Genomic DNA, 23,904 nt, shown 5'->3' on the forward strand with positions numbered 1-23,904 from the left:
AGAAATCAGATGTTTGTACCTATAAACAGAATTTACTTTAATACAAATGGAAGTGAAAAGTATTAGAATATTTTCGAAACCAACTCCTATTTTTTTCCTTTTCTTTTTCAATTTTGGGGCTGTGTAGATGATGTCACATCAAGAGAACCATGCAAAGTGGAAGATATCTGCTGACTCTCAAAAGACTTCTGTTCAGCAACTAAATGAACAGTTAGAGAAGGCAAAACTGGAATTAGAAGAAGCACAGGACACTGTAAGCAATTTGCATCAACAAGTCCAAGATAGGAATGAAGTAATTGAAGCTACAAATGAAGCATTACTTATTAAAGTAAGTAAACATATAGAAGTACATAAAATACAAGTACATTTATGACTTGTTTTCCCTGTCCTTATAGTTTATAAAGGAAAATATGATCAAATGTTGACCAGTTTGAATAAAAAGCATTTTATTTAGAAGACATTGGGTGTGGGAATTATGAGTATGATGTATATCATATTACCCCAGGAGAAATAATTTTTAAGTTCAAACATAAAAAGTTTTAAATATATTTTTTTGGTAAGAAAATTTATCTGCTCTCTTAGCAAATTTCAGTTATATAATACCTGAATTACCAACTGTAGTCACCATGTTATACATTAGATCCTCAGACCTTATTCATCTTTTAGTTAAAAGGTTATACTGTTTCACTAACCTCTCACTATTTCCACCACTGCCTAGCAACCCCTGCTGTTTCATTATTATGTTATGTCACCATATAGTACATCATTAGTTTTTGATGTAGTGTTCAATGATTCATTGTTGTTTTTTTTTAAGTTATTTATTTATTTATTTGTTTGTTTATTTATTTATTTATTTATTTGACACACAGAGATCACAAGTAGGCAGAGAAGCAGGCAGAGAGAGAGGAGGAAGCAGGCTCCCTGCTGAGCAGAGAGCCCGATGCGGGGCTCAATCCCAGGACCCTGGGATCGTGACCTAAGCCAAAGGCAAAGGCTTTAACCCACTGAGCCACCCAGGCACCCCTATGATTCATTGTTTATGTATAACATCCAGTGCTCCGTGCAATATGTCCCCTGTTTAATACCCATCACCATAATCATCTGCTGTTTCTGAGTTTGATTCTCTCTCTCTCTTTTTTTGTAGACTCCACGTACAAGTGATACCATGAACTGTTTTTCTCTGTTTTATTTAATTTAGCATAATGCCCTCAAGGTCCATCCGTGTTGTCGCAAATAAGGTGTCCTTTCTCATAGCTGAATAATAGTCCACTGTGTGTATCTACATACCACATCTGTATCCATTCATCTGTTGATGAACACTTTGGTTGTTTGCTTAACTTGGCTGTGATGCTGCCATGAATGAACTTGGAAATACATGTCTCTTTGATATCCTGTATTAATTCCCTTTGTGTATGTACCCAAAACTGGTATTGTAGCATCATATGGTAGTTATAATTTTAATTTTTTCCAGAACCTTCATACTGTTTTTCACAGTGGCTGTCCCAATTTACATTCCCACCAACAGTGCACAAAGGTTCCCTTGTCTCCACACCCACACCAACACTTGTTATCTCTGGGTTTTTGGTGGTTGTTGGGTTTGTTTGTTTTTTTAATACTAGCCATTCTCACAAGTATGAGGTAGTATCTCATTATGGTTCTGATTTGCATTTCCCTGATGATGAGTGACATTGAGCACCTTTTCATGTACCTGTTGCCCGTCTATATGTCTTCTTCAGAAAAATATCTGTTCAGTTCCTCTGCCAACTTTTAATTGTATTTGGGTTTTGAGTTGTATGAATTCTTAATATATTTCAGATATTCACCCTTTATCAGATAGATGATTTGCAGATATTTTCTCCCTTTATGTAGGTTGTCTTTTCATTTTGATAGTTTACACTACGTTGCAGAGCTTTTTAGTTGAATATAGTCCCATTTGTTTATATCTGCTTTCATTGCCCTTGTTTTTGTGTCAGATCCAAAAAATTATTGCCAAACTTGATATCAAGTAGCTTCACCCATACTTTTTCTCCTAGGAAATTTATGGTTTAAGTGTTTCATCCATTTGGAGTTGATTTTTGTGTATGGTGTAAGATGGTGATGCAGTTTTTTCTTTTTGCATCTGACTGCAGTTTTCCCAGCACAACTTGTAGAGAAACTATACTTTTCCCATTGTGTATTCTTGGCTCCTTTGTCATAAGTTAATTTGCTGTATATGCATGGGCTTATTCCTGCACTCTCTGTTTTGTTCCATTGATCCGTGTATCCATTTAAATACCATTACCATACTTTTTTATTACTATAGCTTTGTAATATGGATTGAAATGAAGAAGTGTGATGCCTCCAGCTTTCTTCTTTTTTCTTAAGATTACTTTAGATATTTAGGTCTTTTCTGGTTCCATACAGATTTTAGGATTGTTCTGTTTCTTTGAAAAATGCCACTGGAATTTGGATGGGGATTGAACTGAATCTGTGAATTGCTTTGGGTAATACAGTGATTTCGTATCCTACAACTTTACTGAATTCATTTATTGTAACAAATTTTTGATGGATTTTTTAGTGTTTTCTATATATAATATCATGTTATCTGCAAATACAGCTGCTTTCCAATTTGAATACTTATTTCTTTTTTCTTTCCTTTTTTTCTTCCTCCCCCTTCGTTCCTTCCTTTTTTTCTGGAGGGAGAGAAAAGGGAGTGGGAAGGGCAGAAGGAAGGAGAGAAAATCCTAAGCAGGCTTCAGGCCCAGCATGGAGCCTGACACAGAGCTGTCTCACAACTCTGAGGTCATAACCTAAGCCAAAATCAACAGTCAGATGCTTAACCCTCTGAGCAACCCAGCCACCCCTTTTATTTCTTTTTCTTGACTAATTGCTCTGGGTAGAACTTCCAGTACTATGTTGAATAAAAGTGGCAAGAGTGTTCCTGGTCTTACAGGATGTTGAAATTTTTCACATGTTTTTTCTGCATTTGTTGAGATGATCATAAAATTTTTATCCTTTATTTTATTAATGTGGTGTATCACGCTGATTTTTTTTGCAGATGGTAAACCTAATCATCCTTATACATCTATGGAATTAATCCAACTTGATCATTATGTATTATCCTTCTAATGTATTACTGAATTCAGCTTTTCTTCAATTTTGTTGAGGAATTTTGCATCTATTTTCATTAAGGATACTGGCCTCTACTTTTCTTGAGGCTTCCCTGTCTAGTTAGGTATCAGGGTGACAGGCTCCTAAAATGAGTTTGGAAGGGTTTCCTTCTCTTCTGTTTTTTTTGGGAAAGCTTGAGGAGGGCTGGTATTAATTCTTCCTTAAAGTTTGGTAGAATTTGTAATGAAGTCATCTGGTCCTGGACTTTTGTTTCTTTGGAAGTTTTTGATTACTGATCTAATTTCCTTACTATTAATTGTTTTGTTCAGATATTCTGTTTTTTCATGATTGTCTTGGTAGATTTTGTGTTTCTAGTAATTTATCTGTTTCTTCTAGATTGTCCAGTTTGTTGGCATATAAGTCTTCATATCAATCTGAAATGATTCTTTGTATTTCTTTGGTAGCAGTTGAAATGTCTTCTCCTTCATTTCTGATTTTATTTATTTGGGCCCTTTTTCCCCTTGGTAAATCTGGCTAAATATTTGTGTATTTTTTTTTTTTAAGATTTTATTTTTTTGTTTGACGGAAAGATCACAAGTAGGCAGAGAGGCAGGCGGTAGGGTGGGGAAGCAGGTTCCCCGCTGAGCAGAGAGCCCGACGTGGGGCTTGATCCCACAACCCTCAGATCATGACCTGAGCTGAAGGCAGAGGCTTAACCCGCTGAGCCACCCAGGTGCCCCTTTATTTTATCTTTTTAAAAGAATATTATGCAGGGGCACCTGGGTGGCTCAGAGTTAAGCCTCTGCCTTCAGCTCAGGTCATGATCCCAGGGTCCTGGGATCGAGCCCCACATCAGGCTCTCTGCTCAGCAGGGAGCCTGCTTCCCCCTCTCTATGCCTACTTCTCTGCCTACCTGTGATCTCTTTCTCTCTGTCAAATAAGTAAATAAAATCTTAAAAAAAAAAAAAAAAGAATATTATGCAGCCATCAAAAAACCCTGAAATCTGGCAATTTGGAACTTGGATGGAACTAGAGAATACTAGGTTAAGCAAAGTAAGTCAATCAGAGAGGGACAATTATCATATGATCTCACTGATTTGAGGAATTTGAGAAATAAGACACAAGATCACAGGGGAAGGGAGGGGAAAATGAAACAAGACGAAACCAGAGTAGGAAATAAACCTTAAGAGACTCTTGGTCTCAGGAAACATACTGAGGGTTTCTGGAGTGGAAGGGAGTGGGAGGGATCGGGTGGCTGGGTGATGGACATTGGGGAGGGTATGTGCTATGGTGAGTGCTGTGAGTTGTGTAAGACTGATGATTCACAGACCTGTACCCCTGAAACAAATAATACATTATATGTTAATTAAAAAAAAAAAGCCCTCTGCTCAGTTTCACTGACCTTTTCTGTTGTCTTTTTAGTCTCTATTTCTGCTCTTATCTTTGTTATTTCCGCTTCTCCTAACTTTGGGTTTAGTTTGTTCTTTTTCTAGTTCCTTAAAGTGTGAAGTTAGGTTATTTGCAATCTTTCTTCTTTTCTAATGTAGGTGTTATCACTATGAACTTCCCTCTTAAAAATGTTTTTGCTATATCTCATAATTTTTGGTATTTTGTATTTCCATTCTCATTTGCCTTGAGATAATTTTTTTAAATTTCTTTAGCCTATTGGCTGTTCTTTAGCGTATTTTTTAATGCCCACATAATTGAGAACTGCCAGTTTTCTTCTAATTTATTTTTGGTTTTATACCATTGTGGTTGGAATATATTAATATTTCAGTCTCCTAAAATTTATTAAGACTTGTTCTGTGGCCTAACACTTGGTTTACCTTGGAGAATGTTCCTTGTATATTTGAGAAGAATGTGTACAGGCCTTATGCTATATGGAATGTTCTGCAAATGTCTGTTAAGTGCATTTGATCTGATGTGTGGTTCAAGTCCAATTTTTCCTTATTGATTTTTCTGCCTTGATCTACCCATTGATGAAAATGGGGTATTTAAGTCCCCTACCATTATCATATTTCTGTCTTTTTCTTCCCTCATGTCTGTTAATATTTGCTTTATATATTTATATATATTTATATATGTTTTTTGGCTCATAAATATTTATATAATGTACTCTTATTATTAGTTTGATCCCTTTGTCATTATATAATGACATTCTTTGTCTTAGAGTTTTGGCTTAAAGATTGTTTTTTCTGATGTAGGTATAGCTATACCAGTATTCATTTGATTTCCATTTATATGGAATATATTTTTTTATCTATATATATTATTTAAATGTTATTTTATTTTAAATTCCAATATAGTTAACATACAGTGTTTTGCTAGTTTTCCGTGTACGACATAGTGATTAGGCACTTCTGTACATCACCCCGTGCTCATTATGACAAGTGGTCTCCTTAATCCCCATCACCTATTTTCCCCATCCTCCCACCCACCTCCCATCTGGTAACCATCAGTTTGTTCTCTGTAGTTAAGGGTCTGTTTGTTGGTTTATCTATCTCTTTTTTTTTCCTTTGCTTGTTTAATATGTTTCTTAAATTCCACATATGAGTGAAATCATATAGGGTATTTGTCTTTGTCTAACTGACTTAATTCACTTAGCATTATACTCTCTAGCTCCATCTATGTCATTGCAAATGGTAAGATTTCACTTTTAATGGGTGAATAATATTCCATTGTATGTATATGCCATATCTTCTTTATTCAGTCATCTTTCAGTGGACACAGGCTGCTTCCATATCTTGGCTCTTATAAATAATGTTGCAATAAACATAAGGGTGCATGTATCCCTTTTAATTAGTGTTTTTATATTTTGGGGGTAAATGTCCACTAGTGCAGTTTATGGGTCATATAGTAACTCTATTTTTAGTTTTGTTTTGTTTTTTTTTTAATTTATTTATTTGAGAGAGAGAGAATGCATGAGAGGGGAGTGGTCAGAGGGACAAACAGACTCCCTGCTGAGCAGGGAGCCTGATGTGGGACTCGATTCCTGAACTCCAGGATCATGACCCAAGCCAAAGGCAGTTGCTTAACCAACTGTGCTACCCAGGCGCCCTATTTTTAGTTTTTTGAGGAACCTCCATACTGGTTTCCACAGTGGCTGCACCAGTTTTCATTCCTACCGACAATGCGAGAGGGTTCCTTTTTCTTTACATCTTTGCCAACACTTTGTGTTTCTTGAGTTGTTGATTTTTAGCCATTTACACAAGTGTGATATGATCTCATTGTGGTTTTGATTTGCATTTCCCTAAGGATTACTTACATTGAGCATCTTTCATTTTGTCTATTGGCCATCTATATGTCGTACTTGGAGAAATGTATGTTCATGTCTTCCTCCCATTTTTAAATTGGATTATTTGGTTTTTTGAAGTTGAGTTGTATAAGTTCTTTATATATTTTGGATACTAACCCTTTGTCAGATATGTCATTTATAATTATCTTCTCCCATTCCATTAGTTTTGTTGATTGTTTACTTTGCCATGCAGAAGTTTTTTTGTTTGTTTGTTTGTTAAGATTTTATTTACTTGAGAGAGAGACAGATTGAAAGAGAGACCAAGCTCGAGTCAGGGGGAAGGGAAGAGAGAGAGGGAGATGCAGGCTCCCTCTCAGGAGGGACATGGGGCTCCATCCCAGGACCCCCTGGGATCATGACCTGAACTGAAGGCAGATACTTAACTGACTGAGCCACCCATGCACCCGTGCAGAAGCTTTTTATTTTGATGAAGCCCCAATAGTTTATTTTTTCTTTTGTTTCCCTTACCTTAGAAGGCATATTTTAGAAAAATGTTGCTACAGCTGATGTCAGAGAAATTACTGCCTGTGCTCTGCTCTAGGGTTTTTATGGTTTCAGGTCTCATATTTAGGTCTTTAATCCATTTTGAGTTTATATTTGTGTATGGTGTAAAAAGTGGCCCAAATTCATTTTTTTGCATGCAGCTATCCAATTTTCCCAACAACATTTATTGAAGAGATGGTCTTTTTCCCATTGCATATTCTTTCCTCCTGTGTCAAAGATTAATTGATCATATAATTGTGGGTATATTTCTGGGCTCTCTGTTCTGTTCTCTGGATCTATGGGTCTGTTTTTGTGCCAGTACCATACTCTTTTGATTACTACGGCTTTGTTGGACATCTTGAAATCTGGGATTATGATACCTCCAGTTTTGTTCTTCTTTTTCAAGATTTCTTTGGCTATTCAGGGTCATTCATGGTTCCATACAAATTTTAGGATTATTTGTTATAGTTCAGTGAAAAATGCTGTTGGTACTTTGACAGGGATTGCATAAAATCTGTAGATGGCTTTGGGTAGTGTGGATATTTTTACAATATTTGTTCTTCCAATCCATGAGCATGGAATATATTTCCATTTCTTTGTGTAATTTTCAGTTTTTTTCATCAGTGTTTATAGTTTTCGGAGTATAGGTCTTTTACCTCCTTGGTTAAGTTTATTCCTAGGTATTTTATTACTTTTGGTACAATTGTAAATGGCACTGTTAATTTCTTCTTCTTAATTTCTCTTTCTGCTACTTCATTAGTAGTATATGGAAATGCAATGTATTTCTGAATATTGATTTTTGTATTGTGCAACCTTACTGAATTCATTTATCAATTCTAGTAGTTTTTTGGTGAAGTCTTTAGAGTTCTATGTATAGTATTGTGTCATCTACAAATAGTGATTATTCTTAATTTGGATGCATCTTATTCCTTGTCTGATTACTGTGGCTAGGACTTCTAATACTGTGTTGAATAAAAGTAGTGAGAGTGGACATTCTTGTCTTATTCCTGGTCTTAGGGGAAAAGCTCTGAGTTTTTCCCCATTGAGTATGGTGTTAGCTATAGATTTTTGACATATGGCCTTTATTATGTTGAGGTATGTTCCCTCTAAAAGTTTGTTGAGCGTTTCTGTCATGAATGGATGTTGTACTTTGTCAAATGCTTTTTCTGTGTCTAATGAAATGATCATATGGTTCTTATCCTTTCTAGTGTTGATGTGATGTATCACATTGACTGATTTATGAATAGCAAACCACATTTGCATCTCCAGAATGAATCCCACTTGATTGTGGTGAATGATTTTTTTAATGTATTGTTAGATTCAATTTACTAATATTTTATTGACAATTTTTAAAATTTAAATTCAGTTAGCCAACATATAGTACATCATTAGTTTCATACGTAGAGTTCAGTAATTCATCAGTTGCATTTAACACACAGTGCTTAACACATCACATGCCCTCCTTAATGCCCATCAATTACCCCAACCCCCGTCCACCTCCCCTCCAGCAACCTCGGTTTGTTTCTTATAGTTAAGAGCCTCTCATGGATTTTCTCCCTCTCTGATGACTTCCTATTCAGTTTTCCCTCCCTTCCTCTATAATTCTCTGCACTGTTTCTTAAATTCCACATATGAGTGCATCTGTGTTCATCAGTGATACTGGCCTGTAGTTCTTTTTTTTTATAGTGTCTTTGATTTTGGTATCAAGGTAATGCTGGACTCATAAGAGTTTGGAAGTTCTCCTTCCTCTTGTATCTCTTGGAATAGTTTGAGAAGAATAGGTATTAACTCTTTTTTAAATGTTTGGTAGAATTCACCAATCTGGTCCTGAACTTTTGCTTCTTGGGAGTTATTTGATTACTGAATCAATTTGATTGTTGGTAATTAGCATGTTCAAATTTTCTATTACTGAATGGGAAGAAATCAGAGAGGGAGACAAACCAGGAGACTCTTGACTTCAGGATGCAAACGAGGGTTACAGATAGGGAGGTGGATGGGGGAATGGGGTAACTGGATGATGGGCATTAAGGAGGGCACATGATGTGATGAGCATAGGGTGTTAAAACCCAACTAATGAATCATCGAACACTTTATCAAAAACTAATGAGGTACTATACGTTGGCTAATTGAATTTGAAAAAGATAAAATGAAAATTTTCTTTTTCTTGATTGTGTGTTTTTTTCTTTTAGTAGTTTGACTATATCATGCTATTATCTTCTGCCCTGCAAAGTTCCTGCTGAAAAATCAGCTAATAGCCTTATAGGGTCCCTTGTATGTACCTATTTTATTTTGCTGCTTTTTAAAATTCTCTCTTTAGCACTACTTTTTGCCATTTTAATTACTATTGTCTTGGTTTGGACCAATGGGGGTTGATTTTGGTGGGGATGGGGTCTGTGTGCCTCCTGGATCTAGGTATCTGTTTCCCTCCCCAGATTTAGGAAGTTTTAAGCCATTACTTCTTTATTTATTTTTTTTATTTTTTAAAAAATATTTTATTTGACAGAGAGAGATCACAAGTAGGCAGAGAGGCAGGCAGAGAGAGAGAGAGAGGGAAGCAGGCTCCCTGCTGAGCAGAGAACCCAATGCGGGACTCGATCCCAGGACCCTGAGATCATCACCTGAGCTGAAGGCAGAGGCTTTAACCCACTGAGCCACCCGGGTGTCCACCGTTACTACTTTAAATAAATTTTCTGCCCCCTCTTCTCTCTTCCTGGGATCCCTATAATGTGACTGTTACTACTCTTGATGGTGTTGTAGAGTTTCCTTAATCAATGGTTTTTTATTGTTCTTTTTTCTCTCCCTGTTAAGCTTGTTTTCCATTACTTTGTCTTACAGGTCCTTGATCTATTTCCTTTGGTCTACTATTTATTCCCTTTAATATATTTTTAATTTCAGTTATTCAGTTCTTCATCTCTGACTGGTTCTTTTTAATGTATTCTGTCTCTATTGAGGGTGTCAATGTGAGGTCCTCCACTCCTAAGTCTAGTGAGTATGTTGTTTAAGATTTTATTTATTTGTGGGTGGGGAGAGGCAGAGGGAGAAGCAGGCTCCCTGCTGAGCAAAGAGCCTGATGTGAGACTTGATCCCAGGACCCTGGGATCATGACCCAAGCCGAAGGTCAACGGAGCCACCCAGGCGTCCCCCAGTAAGTATCTTTATGTATGACTATTACTTTAAATTCTCCATCAGGCATATTATCTCTGTTTCATTAAGCTTTCTTGCTGTGATTTTGTCCTGTTCTTTCATTTGAGATAAATTCCTCTACCACTTCAGTTTGTCTTTCTGTATCTATTTCTATGTTAGGAAAGTCAGCTATGTCTTTTGATCTTGAAAGTCACAGCCTAATGAAGATGATGTTCTGTAGAGCCCTGCACTGCAATATCCCCTGTTCACCAGAACCTCGTGCTTCAGGGGTGTCTCTTAAGTGTGTCATATGTGCCCTACTATTGTGGCTAAGCTGCATTTACCTTCAGTCCAGTAGTCTCCAATGGCTTTCTTTGCCTGTTGTGGGCAGGATTTGGTCCCTGTTTTGGTAGTCAGCCAGTCTGGGGCTGCCTTGGGCTTGAGTTGAGTCAGACCAGGCATTTGCCAGATCTGCAGGGTGTTTTCTGTGTTGTTCCCCTGAGAAGCGTTTGTTAGTGGGCGAGGCCTGCAGTCAGACCAGATGTCTGCCTCCACCCCACTGTTGGGGCCAGAGTTGTACTGGTGTGTGTGGTTATCTTCCTTTCTTCCTGGTCAAGCAGTCCCTTTGGAGTGGTGTTGACCCTTGTCAGGGCTGCTTTTGCACTGCTAACTTGTGCTACCACTTTGGATGGACTCCTGTCAAGGGCAGGTCTGCAGGAGAACACAGCAGTGGGGTACACGGTGTTAGCAAGGTGTTTGCTAGTCTGCTTTGGGAAGGGACTTGGAGCCACTTTTGAATACTCTTGCCCAGGCTAGGTTGGATAGGGCGAGTCTGCAGGTGGACACGGGGCCAGGACACACTGTTAGCAAGCTAGGTGGAGAGTGTTTGTGCTGCACTGGTTCCTACAGGTGTCTGTTTTTCTAGGCTGGGAGGCAGGGGAGGGAAATGTGGAGCTCTTATGTTGGAGAAATCTCCCAAAGATCCCTGTCCCTCAAAACACACACACACACACACCACACACACACCCCACCCCACCCCCCTCCTTCCTTTTTACCCCAGGCAGTTTTTCAAACTGCTGCTTCTATGCTATACCTCCATGGCACTATTTGTCTCTCTTTCAGCATGGGGACTCTACCCTTCCAGCCCTCCCAGACCCCAGCCTGCTGATATTTAAAGTTTCAGGTGGTAAGCCCCACTGATTGTAAGAACTCATGGAGTTGGGTCCCTTGGGTTTTCAAAGCCTAATGTTAAAGGGATTTATCTTCCCATGGCAGGTCCCCAAGCCTAGAGTTCTGGCATGGAGTGTGCTCTTCTCCCTTCTCCATGCCCACAGTGCCCTTCACTCCTGCAGACAATCCCACTAGTCACTGTGGCTCCCAACTGCATCTCTCTCTTTCCTACCCTCTTCTATGGGGCCTCTTCTCTACACTTAGCAGTGGAGAGCCTGTTCTGCTAGTCTTCAGGTCATTTTCTGGATTAGTTACACTGATGTGTGTGTTATCTAATTGTATCCATAGGACAAAGTGAGCTTAGAATCCTCCTCCTTCATCTTCCTGGGAACTACCCCCATGTCTTTTAACTCTTTGTATTAGAGTTTTAGTGATTTACCCACCATAATTGGAACATTAGAGTGTTCTGAATTTAACTATATGTTTACCTTTACCAATGAGCTTGAAACTTTCATATGTTTTCCTGTTACTATTTAGCATTTAAAAAAATCAGCTTAAAGAATTCCTTTTAAAATTTAGTGTAAGGCCAGTCTAGTGGAGATGAATTCCTTCAGCTTTTCCTTGTCTGGAAAACTCTTTATCCTTTAATTCTGAAGGACAACTTTGCCAGGAAGAGTATTCTTGGTTGGCAGGCTTTTTTTTTTTCCATTCAGTATTTTTAATATGTCATGCCATTCTCTTCTTACCTACAGATTTTCTGTTGATTTTCTCATAAGGGTTTCCTTATACACAAGTAGTTTTTCTCTTGCTGCTTTTAAGACTCTCTGTCTTTGGTTTTTAACAATTATAAAGTGTTTCAGTTTAGATCTCTGGATTCATCATATCTGGAATTCACTAGACTTCCTGGATCTGGATGTCTGTTTCTTTTCTCAAGTTAAAAAAGCTTTGGGCCATTATTACTTTAAATAAACTTTGTGCTCCTGTCTCTCTTCTCCTTCTGGGACCCCTATAATGTGTATGTTGGTCCTCTTGATGGTGTCCCATTAGTCCCTTAAGCTGGTTTCACCCTTTTAAATTTTTTTTCTTTCTGCTCCTTTAATAGAATTCCACTACCCTTTGGGTCCTCTGATCCTTTCTTCTCTTGGATCTAGTCTGTTGTTGAACCTCTTTGTTGAATTCTCCAGTTCAGTTACTGTATTTTCACTCTGTGACTTCTTATGCTCTGTGATTTTTGGTACCTTCTTATATTTTCTGTCTCAATTGAAATTCTTACTTTGTTCATGCATTGTTCTCCTGACTTGGTAAACATCTTTATGATGTTATTTTGAATTCTTTATGAGGTAAATCACCTGTTATTGTCTCATGAAGGTCTGTTTTTTAGAGTTTCAGCTTATTTTTTTGCATGGAATATATTCCCCTGTTTCTTCATTTTTCTCAATTCTGTGTTGGTTTCAGCCACCTTTCCCAGTCTTGACAGAGTGGTATTGTGTAGGAGATATACCTTATTGATCATCCGGTTCTGAATTCCTTATTGTTTTTCAAACCTTTGTGATTGTTCAGCCTTCTTTGTTCTCGGTGGATCCCGGTAGTTGAGGGTGTGCCACGATTTGTCAGTATTCCAAAGGGGATGATGATCTCAGTCAGCACCTAGGTGCAGACTGTCTGAAGTCTAGACCCTTGGGTAACAGCCAGGAAAGGGTGTAGTTGGGATCCTTACAGGGAGAAACTGAGAGATGGGCTTTATTATTTGTTCCCTCAGTGCTGGGCTTACGTTTGTAGGCATGAGGGTGTGCTCCTCTGCCTACTAAAAACTGCTTAGTTTGCCACAGTCCTGCTGGACATATGAATGTAAACCCTGTTGGCTACAGAGTCATGTAGTCCAGAGGCCAGTCCCTTCGGCAACAGCTTCAAAAGCTTGAGTGCTAGATGAGTACAAGCTCCTTTCAAGAAGATACTGGAATTTTTTTTTTTTTTTTATACTGGAAATTTGAAGCAGACTCTAGGGAAAAAGGTGGAGGAGGTATCTGGTGCTCTAGAGGATCATAATCTCCTAGACATGTGCTAAATTAGAAAACTGACCCTCAGGCAGAAGCTTTTAAAGTACATAAATAAGACTCTTTCAGGGAAAGACAAAGAGGTGGACTATTTTTGCCAGCTGCTTCTGTGCTGACTCCTGGTAGATAGCCATACCACATTGTTGTGAGCCCGTTAAGAACTGTTTTTCTATTTGCTCTAGTCTTGTAGGTCTCATGAATAGATTTTTAGAGCTAGGTGTTTTAGTACACATCCCTGAAGTGGTAGTTTTAAAAGTTGGGGTGTTAGAGGTGGGGTCCATACACTTCACTCCTCAGGGAGAATCTGGGAGTGAAGTGTTTCACCCACAGAATGGCCCTTTTGTAGGTATTTTCTCATTAACCCAGTGTGTGGCTGTTGCTCAGCTGGCTTCTTTGAGAGGGAATTGCTCCATGACTAGGTGTAGATTCAGTGTGTCTTGGGAGGAATCACTTATGTCATCATCTTGGACTAGAACTTATTCAAATACAGACTTAATTATGTTTACGTTAGAAAGTTCCACCCTTGATGTACCTACAAGTAGGAGCATTTTTCATTAAACAAAATTCCTTTATATTAAAAAAAAATTTACTATACACTATTTTCCAAATAGCTCATTGCTGCTGAGTCAGCCCTATTGATTAAGGCAGTTTAGTGTAGAATTTGGAATTAATATCACTACTGCTGCATAGAGATAAAAAGTTTTAATATTAGTTCAAAACTGCCACTATGTATGAGATTTACATTGCTAGCTAAGACCTTACAAAAAATGTTCACTAACAGCTCTGAAGCAATAAATAATTTTATTACAAAATGGAAGTTATTAAAAAGCAAAAAAATTCAAATATTTTAGAAATATTTCTAGTTACTAAGCTGAGCACGCAAATTCCTTTTGTAACATACTTGTTATTCACAGTACTAAGGAAAGCTGAATATACATATTCTTTTTTTTTTAAGATTTTATTTTTAAGTAATCTCTCCAACCAACATGGGGCTCGAATTCACAACCCTGAGATCAATAATCACGTGCTCCACTGAGCCAGCCAGGCGCCCCTAGACATAATCTAAAATTATGTTTAGATTGAACAGTCTGGTTTTTTAGAGACATGAATATATCTAGTGTTCTGGAGATTTACAACAATTATATAAAATTATGTAACTTCACTATAAAAAATCGACTCAAAATTTAAAGATTCTGCATTGTATATCCTTTGTTATAGTTATCTCTGCTCACTTGTTAATTACTACTACTGAGATAAATAGAATTGGATTGCACTTAATTATTCAGAAGTTTTTGACAGTAATTCTCAAAGTCAATATTAACTGGCTCTAAAGTCTGAACCAAAGAATAGTTAAGGAGGATAGAAGGAAAAAAAAGCTAACAAGAGCAGAAGCTGGCATAACTATAACAATTAGAAGTAGCTATAAATAATGGACAACAATTCCATTGACAGCAGCAGTAAATGACAGAGAACAGAAACAGAAGTGAGGGAGAAGAAAGAACAGTGTTTGAGACAACTGATCTTTCCAGCTCACTTCCTGTAATACCCTCACAAATACCCTATCATTTGAGGTTAACCAGAGTAAAGGCAAAGCTTAGACCATTTTCTGAGAGCCCTAAGGATATTACTTTATTATATAATAGTGACCACAACAGTGGAATTCTCCAAGTCTTAATAAGTTGAATTATGTTTAACGTATTCAGTTATACTATATTTCATTATAAAAGCCAAGTGTTAAACTGAAAGTTACATGGACTCGATTTAGCTAAGATAGCACAATTCTCAATTATGGCTAGATAACTGTGGCTAGAGTTAAAAATTATTTCAACTGCACAGAACCCTGTATGTGTTAACTCTATAGCTACTTTATTGTGATTATCAGAATGTAAATACAAGATTTACTACAAAAGTTGGCACTCTAGCCACTTGTAAATAATGTTTACCTAGAGAAAGTAGTACTGAAATAAGCACGTTAAACTTTCATTTTGTAATGTATTCTGTGGTTATGACAGTTTTAGTAAGCAGAATATTTTTAGAAAGAATAGATACTATCAGATTAAAAGTGACCAATTTAGAAATGTATATTTTATGGATACCTATAAGAAACAGAAAATGTATTTGAACAGAAGACTACTAAACATTATTTAACTTAGGTCTCCTCTTCATTTTTTTAGGCTTTATGGTTTTTCAGTATACGCAGTCTCATTCTTGGATTCTCAAGTTGGGTCAGAGGATCCAAATGAAGGACATGGAAAAAATAGTAGAAATGAAAAGTTTAGGGGCACCCGGGTGGCTCAGTGGGCTGGGCCTCTGACTTGGGCTCAAGTCATGATCTCAGGGTCCTGGAATCGAGCCCTGCGTCAGGCTCTCTGCTCAGCAGAGAGCCTTCTGCCTGCCTCTCTGCCTTCTTGTGATCTCTCTGTCAAATAAATAAAACCTAAAAAAAAAAAAAGAAATGATAAGTTTAATATTTCATAAATCAATCCTTACTAAATCACTTTTTGAAAGGTTTTTCTTTGAGCTTTGCGCAGTGGCAGTATCGCAGCCAATGAGGTTTATCCGAGGTGCAATTATTGCTAATTGAAAGGTTTTTCTTTGAAAAATTTCTGGTATAATGAAGCTTTCTTGTAATGAAGACATGTGAAGCATAATAGTTAACATAAATTTATTTCCTATTAGAAATTTTAAAGGGAGTAGTTTTTTTAATGTATTTGTGTGTGTGTGTGTGTGTGTGTGTGTAAGATTAGCAAAATATAGTGTACCATTATACTTTTGAAGAGAAATTTTTAGATGTAAGATTTCAGTCTTAAATAGAAATTGATACTATTATCATTAGCACTTAAAATCGAAAAACCTTGGTATAAGGAAAATCGAGTTTTCATGGAATTCCTTAGCATAGTTTTAACATATTTCAAGTGAACATATGTAATTGTCTCAAAATGAAGGGTTTAAACAGAGCTTGGAAAAGTCTCATGGGTTGTTATAAAAGGAATATGTGTTCTGGGCAGAAGGTTGACTTAGAAAATCATGGACTCCCAGAAGACATCTAAGTAACTTTTTCATTTAACAAAAATGTCTAAACACCTACTATGTGCCTATTTTTCTATAGGAATCAGAATTAACCAGATTACAAGCCAAAATTTCTGGACGTGAAAGGGCAGAAGACCTCAAGTTTCTACCAGCCCTGCTTACATCTGCAGCAGAAATTATGCCGGACATTCAAGATCCAAAACTTGCTAAACATTCTCACACAGCTTTTATCAAGTATAGAAAGCTACGTCGCTCTATTAGTGCCAGCGACCTTAGTTTCAAGACACGTAGTGATGAAGATCTTTCTGAAGAATTACTACAGGACTTAAAAAAAATGCAGTTCGAACAGCCTGCAACATTAGAAGAAAGCCAGAAGGATCTGACTTATACCCAGTCAGACTCATTTAAACCTCTCACGTATGACCCAGAAGATGATAGTTCTGAGAGTAATGACTTCAGTACTCTCAGTGGAATGCTAAGATACATAAACAAGGAAGTGAGATTATTAAAAAAATCTTCTATGCAAACAGGTGCTGGTTTACCTCAGGTATGTAATGTCATACACTCGAAGTTATAATAATTTGTCTCCAGTGAATATCATTTTGTTATTTGTAGGAAAATCCATATATTTCAATGAAGCATGCTATTAAGTGATATACAAATATTGAAAGTTCAAAAAAATCCATTGTAAGTAGGTTTGAAAATTTAGCCTTGACTCTGCTCAGCGGGGAGCCTGCTTCCCCCTCTCTCTCTGCCTGCCTCTCTGCCTACTTGTGATCTCTGTCTGTCAAATAAATAAAATCTTCAAAAAAAAAAAAGAAAAAAAAAAAAAGAAAATTTAGCTTTGAAAATTAACTTTGATTAAAACAGCCTATACATTTAATTAAATATAATCTATATTTGATTAAAGAACTAAGTCTGCCTACTTTTAGGGAAGTATTTTGAACTCTAGAATAAAGTTGACCCTTGAATAATGCGGGGGTTAGAAGCACTGACCCCCTGCCTCCCTCTCCCACCCCAGTACAGCTGAAAATCCGTATATAACTTTTTTAAATTTACTTTTTTATTATGTTATGTTAATCACATCATACAGTGATTTTTCCCAAAACTTAACTAGTAATAGCCTGTTAACTAGAAGCCTTATGGGAAGCTAAGCAGTCAATTTAACACATGGTTTGTATGTTATATGTATTATATACCGTATTCTTATAATAAAGGAGGCTAGAGAAAAGAAAATGTTAAGAAAATCATATGAGAAAGTACATTTACAGTACCAGATATTATTGATACTGTAAGTTTATAAATCATCTGTTTACATTTTGTCAGTACGTATATCAATACTGTCTTATACCAAACACTGTAGATGTTATATACATAACACTAGATATCAAAAATGAAAAGGTAATGTAAAAAATAAATTCATATTTATTTACAGGTATAATAATTCATGCATTGAAAAGGAAGCAGTAGCAATATGAATGCTTTATGGTAGCTTAGCCTATACACTAATGGATGAATAATAAAACTTTTATGGCAAACAATATTCTAGTCATATTTATAATACAGCACTGGAAACAGTGTTATATTTTCTTAAAAATCACTTACTTGTGATGATGGGCTGTTGTGCACCTTCTTCATTTAATAGAGAGAAGGACACACTGTATGGTGTTATTCTTTGAAAGTGAAGTTATAAAATGGTAAAAAACATTATGAAGTTTATATTACCTATTACTCACCTTTAATCTATGTAAGGATAGTCTGTCCACTTCCATACAAATCTTGTACCTGATGTTCTATACAATCAGTACTTAGGTGATGATGACACAGAAATGTCTCACAGTTCTTGTCATACATTACTATGTTTTCACGTGAAAACACCCATACAAAAGATAAGGTAATTAACCATGCAGCATGATTATTTGTTAAATTAAAGTGGATTATCATAAAAGTCTTCATCTTTGTCTTCTCACTGAGTAGGCTGAGAAAGAAGAGGAGTTGATCTTGTTGTCTGAAGGGTGGCAGAGGCAGAAGGGGTAAGAAGTGGAAGGGGAGACAGGAGAGGCAGGTACATTTGGTGTAGCTTTATGGAATACATCACTATTTCTGTGTGATTTTTTTTTCTTTTTTTTTTTTTCTTTTGCATTTCTTTTTATACAATACCAATCCAACTTCCACCATTTGCTCAGTGATTTTCTTTTTCTTTTTTTTTTTTTTTTTTTGAAGATTTTTTATTTTTATTGATTTGAGAGAGAGACAGTGAGAGAGAGCATGAGCAAGGAGAAGGTCAGAGAGAGAAGCAGACTCCCCACGGAGCCGGGAGCCCGATGCGGGACTCGACCCCGGGACTCCAGGATCATGACCTGAGCTGAAGGCAGTCGTCCAACCAACTGAGCCACCCAGGCGTCCCTGCTCAGTGATTTTCTAATGGTGTTCCAGAACTGTCTGCTGCTGCTGCTTGGCTACCTTGATATTTTTTAGGCCAAACCCATCTCTAAAATTATCAAACCATTCTCTGTTGGCTTTAAATTCTCCAGCTTTAGACCCTTCACCTTTCATTTGCTCTAAGTTATTGTACAATGACTTTGCTTTTTCTTGAATTGTATTAGAGTCTTATAGGCATATGCCTTTCTTACAGCATTCATTTACTCTCATAAAAGTTGCATTTTCAACACAAGATAAAAAGTGCAAGGTTTTCATACCTGCCCGCCGATCTGTAGTGATGGCTTCACAAATTTCCCTTTTTTTTTCTTTTTTTTACAATGGTCCTTACACTGGATTCATTTTCCTCAAAATGGCGGGCAACCACAGCTGCATACCTCAATCTATGGTACATACCAAGCAATTCAGTTTTTTCTTGTAATGACACAACTCTTCTCTGCTTCTTGGGAGCACTTCCAACATCACCAGCAGCACTTCCTACGGGTCCCCTGATGTTTTTCAGAAGTTTATGGTATTGCACTAAACACCAAAAAAATATGTGAGAACTGCAAGAGGTCACTTTTTTATTGCGATACATAATTTTACTGGTGAGACGAACTGCGATTAATGTCACACAGTGTTTTAAGCAATACAGCATTTGAGCTCACCACGGTAGCAGCAGGTGGTGGCTGCAAGATTACTACAGTAGTACTGCATTTACTTTTGTGCAGTTATTTAATCTTGCATCTTTACATTTGTTTACATTTCCACTGCAGATGGCACCATATACAGTCTCTGTGTGTGTAAATTTTGATAAATCTTAACTTTTTATAATAAATTTGTATATATTTTATGCACTTATGACATACATTTTTCTTAATTTTTCAGTAGTTCTAGGCTGTGAGGGTCTTCTGTTTTTACAAATTGCTGCAAATCTCCAAAAAAAAAATTCCAATACATTTATTGAAAAAATTAGTATATAAGTGGACCTGTGCAGTTGAAACCTGTTATTCAAAGGTCAACCTATGTTATTCAAGGGTCAGCTGTACTGGAAAATGTTTTTGGAGTTCCAAAACTTGTTGTGTTTCTAGACTTCCTGGAAACCATTCTAGTAAAAAATTAAGGTGACCTTTGTTTTGTTCATAGACTTCCATAGCGGCAGAGTATCTCATTTACATGATTTTCTACTTGTTATTCCTTGAGCATATCATAAATAGGCAATTCTGTTCCTATTACACATACCTTACACTCAACATTTAAGATTTTCTTTATTTGAGAGAAGAGAGAGAAAGAGAGAACCTGTGTTCAGGAGCTGGCGGGGGTGGGGGGGGGGGGGGGGGGGGGGGAAGGGGGGTGGGGGAGGGGGGGGGGTGGTGGGCAGAGGCAGAGGGACAAGCAGACTCTGGGCTGAGTAGGGAGCCTGATGTAGCCCTTGATCCCAGAACTCCAAGATCATAACTTGAGCCAAAGGCAGACACTTAACCACCTGAGCTACCCAGGTGCCCCTCAATATTTTTTTAAAGCATTTAATCTATAATTTGCATGCAGAAATAAAGAATCCCTTCCAGAGAAATCCAGCTTTTTCCAGTGCTCATTTTTTTCATTTTCAAACATATCAAAATAGCACTGGTGGCCTAAAAAGTTTTTAAAGCATTTTTAGATGGGATCCAAGACAAAGACCTTCATTTTTCCACATTGAAAAGAGCTTAATTTACTACTTAAAAGCAAAACACTATTTAAGTAATATTCTTGTTAAATAAAATTTTCAAATGAAATTTCAAGTGGTAAACTAGGCAATTGTGTATAATGCCTGATAAAATCATATATAATACCTAAAAATTAGTTTTCATATAGCCTTTAAAACTAAGGTTGTATTTATTTTTATCACTTAATCAGCCATTTCATTATTTATTGAACATCTACTATACACCAGGCACTAGAATTATAGAAATAAACAGAAATGACAACGACCCTGTCCAAACAGAGTTTATGTTTTAGTGGGGAGATCATCAGTAAACAAATAAATAGACATATGCTCCAGTGCTAGATGGAAATATGTAAGAACATGCAATGTGATGGGGGTACTGTTTTAGACAGGGTGGTCAGGGAAGAGGTCTCAGAAGGTGACATTTGATCAGAGTCTTGTAGGAAGTCAGAAGTAAGCTATCCCAATATCTGAAGGAAGAGCATTGGAGGAAAGGGAACAATAGACACTGAAGTCCTGGGGTGGTGACCTGCCTGATAGGCGCAAAAAACAGCTAGAAGGTATTGCTGGTTTGGTATAAACAAGAAGGAAAGTAGTAGGAGATAAGAGATGATGCTAGTTGTTGGGTTTTAAGGTGGGGGTGCTCCAGCAGTGTTACCGCTCCTGTGAGAACTTTGGATTTTATTTGAAGTGGGATGGGAAGCCATTGGAAGGTCCTGCTTAGGGGAGTGACGTTTATCTGATTTATGTTTTTAAAGAATCATTCTGGCTCTTTTAGGAAGAATGGATGATAAAGGAGCAAGAGCAGAGACTATCCAGGAGGTTACTTGTAATAATCCCCACAGGAGATGATTTGGGGTAGGGAGGAGGACAGATGTGGAATTGTTGAGAATAGTTCCATTTCTGGATACATTTTGAAGACAGAGCCAACAGGATTTAATGTAGGTCTTGAGTGAAACAGTAGTTAAGGAAGACTCCAGAGATTTTGGCAAGAGTAACTGAGCTTTCACTCAGTTGGGGATACTAGGAGATGAGCAGATTTGGAAGCATGGAGAGTTCAAAAGATTGACTTTAGATAAATTAAATTTGAGATTTCTATTAGATGTCCAACTGTAGATGACAAACAAATGACTGGGTTAATGAGGCTGAAGTTATAAATTCAGGTATCAGCATATAGATGGTTGTCAAAGCCATAATGCTGGATTAAGTCCAGGGAATTAGTGGAGGTAGAAAAAGCAGCTCCCAAATTAAGCCTAAGTTAGTAAGGCTAAATTATTTTTAGCACTCAAGAATTTGAGGATCCAATAAAGCTGAGATTTAAACATAGACATAGAAAAAATAAGGAAAATGTAATATAGCACATGTTTCAGAAAAGATTAAATGTTGCTAAATAAAGTGAGGATTAATAATTGATATATTTGGCATTGTGCAAGCTGTTGGTGGCATTTATGAGAAAGGCTTTAGAGTAACAGGATAAAGCCAGCCTGGTTAGAGTGTGATCAGCAGAGAATAGGAGAAGAAAAGGAAACACCAAAAACAGGCAACTCTTTTGATGTAAAGAAATGAGGGAGATGGAATGTCAAGAGAGAGTTTTGTTTTGTTTTGTTTTTTTAGAATAAGAGATAAATAGCATTTTATTGGTTAGAGTGATCTGGTAGACAGGGAAACTGATAATTCAAGACAGAGAATAGGAGGTACAAAGTTCTTAAGGTAGGCTAAGAGAATATAGCAGAGAACTAGAACTGGCCTTTGATAAAAGAAGAGACAGTTCATGTAATGTAGTGGGAAGAAAGTCAATATATGGGTACAGAAACACATGGAGTAGATTTGGTGAGAAGGGAGCAATTTCTTTATCAAATGCCTTTATTTTCTTAGTGAAGTTTTTCTCAGTAACGTTAGGAACTGTGACAGGGTAAGATTCTAGAGGACTAAGAACAGGAAAGGTATGTAAAAATTATCTTGGAAAATGAGAATATATAAAAGGACTAGGGAAGTCTAGTAGGATTGCCAGACAGATAGTTCTGTTGGGTGAAATGGCCCTGCAAATACATCTGGCAACAGGCTCTCCCCAGCGTAGTGACAACCAAAAAGAACCAAATTTTCAGAATGTTCTCCAGGAGGGGAGTACTGCTTTCTTTGAGAACTTCTACTCTATTCCAATGGTCTTAGAGTCCTAGATGTGCAAGTCTATTTCTGGTAAACAAAACTTATTTTATGTAGGATAAACTTGATTAGTACAGTGACATATTGTAATCATGGTAATACATCACATTTACTATATGCCAGCCACTATTTTAAAGATTTTATTTTTAAAGATTTTATTGCCAGTCACTATTTTATTTATTTTAAAAAAGATTGTATTTATCTCACAGGCAGAGATCACAAGTAAGCAGAGAGACAGGCCGGGGGTGGGGGGGCTGGCTCCTTGTGGAGCAGAGAGGCTGATGCGGGGCTCAATCCCAGGACCCCAGGACCATGACCTGAGCCGAAGGCAGAGGCTTTAACCCACTGAGCCACCCAGGCGCTCACCAGCCACTATTTTAAATGCTTTACATAGGGGCACCTGGATGGCTTAGTTGGGTGTCTGACTTCGGCTCAGGTCCTGATCTTAGAGTCCTGGGAACAAGCCCTGCACTGGACTCCCTGTTCAATAAGGGGTCTGCTTCTCCCTCTCTCTCTGCCCCTCTCCCCACTTGTATGCTCTCTCTCTCTCTCTCAAATAAATGAATAAAATCTTTTAAAAATAAATAAATGTTTTACATAAATTGACTCATTTAATCTTTATTGATTGGTACTGTTACCAAATGGTTAATAGTTACCAAATGGTTCTTCTATTGTAGTGGGCACTATTACCTATTCTGTTATAATGGAAGCCCAGAGCCATATTAAAATATGCAAAATGTTATCTCCAGGTTTTATTTTTAGAAAATCCAGCCAAAGTTAAATTCTGTTCACATATAGTTTTGTTTATTGCTAGTCATATTCTGAGTTTTAATTGTATAAACCACAATTGCTACTCAACATTAATCTCACGTGGGCCTCATAGCTCATGACTCTCAACTGCATGACCTGTGTTCATCTTTGATAGAAGGGACTGGTTCTTTGGTTTGCTCAGAACTCCATTCACTACACCTTTGGGACCCATGCTGGGACTGATGCTTGACAAATGCTCATCTGTGGGTTTTATTCAACTTTTGGATGGTCACTACTTGTGTATTAAACCTTAATCTTAAGGGAAAGGTGACTGAAGACATCTTCTTAATACTTTCTCTTTAGGGGCTCCTTCCCCGCTAGTCCTAATAGATTAGGGGTGTGTTTTGTCTTTAATAGAAGGTGAGAAAATTCAGAGCAAGACTGCTACCATTTTTTTTTTAAAAGACTTTATTTGACACAGATAGATCACAAGTAGGCAGAGAGGCAGGAAGAGAGAGGGGGGGAAGCAGGCTCCCTGTGGAGCAGAGAGCCCGATGTGGGGCTCTGGGGCTCGATCCCAGGACTCTGGGAACATGACCTGAGCCGAAGGCATAGGCTTACCC

The 23,904-nt window shown here is 37.3% G+C and overlaps 1 protein-coding gene and 1 pseudogene across 2 annotated transcripts in view; both read left to right on the forward strand.

Annotated features, from left to right (window-relative positions):
• The window catches only part of CCDC18 (coiled-coil domain containing 18), a 117,363-nt gene that overhangs the window by 90,879 nt on the left and 2,580 nt on the right, over positions 1-23,904 (forward strand). The window contains exons 28-29 of one of the 2 annotated variants that reach the window (XM_032867154.1): positions 128-328; positions 16,325-16,792. In XM_032867154.1, coding sequence (XP_032723045.1) covers positions 128-328; positions 16,325-16,792 — 669 coding nt within the window. Of the gene's footprint in view, positions 1-127; positions 329-16,324; positions 17,010-23,904 lie in introns of those variants that run through there. The other variant, XM_032867152.1, reaches the window with a different exon arrangement.
• On the forward strand, positions 15,735-15,884 carry LOC116873489 (annotated as a pseudogene).

Source organism: Lontra canadensis, unplaced genomic scaffold, assembly GCF_010015895.1.
Source record: "Lontra canadensis isolate GAN:19392208 unplaced genomic scaffold, GSC_riverotter_1.0 scaffold33, whole genome shotgun sequence".
Taxonomy (NCBI): domain Eukaryota; kingdom Metazoa; phylum Chordata; class Mammalia; order Carnivora; family Mustelidae; genus Lontra; species Lontra canadensis.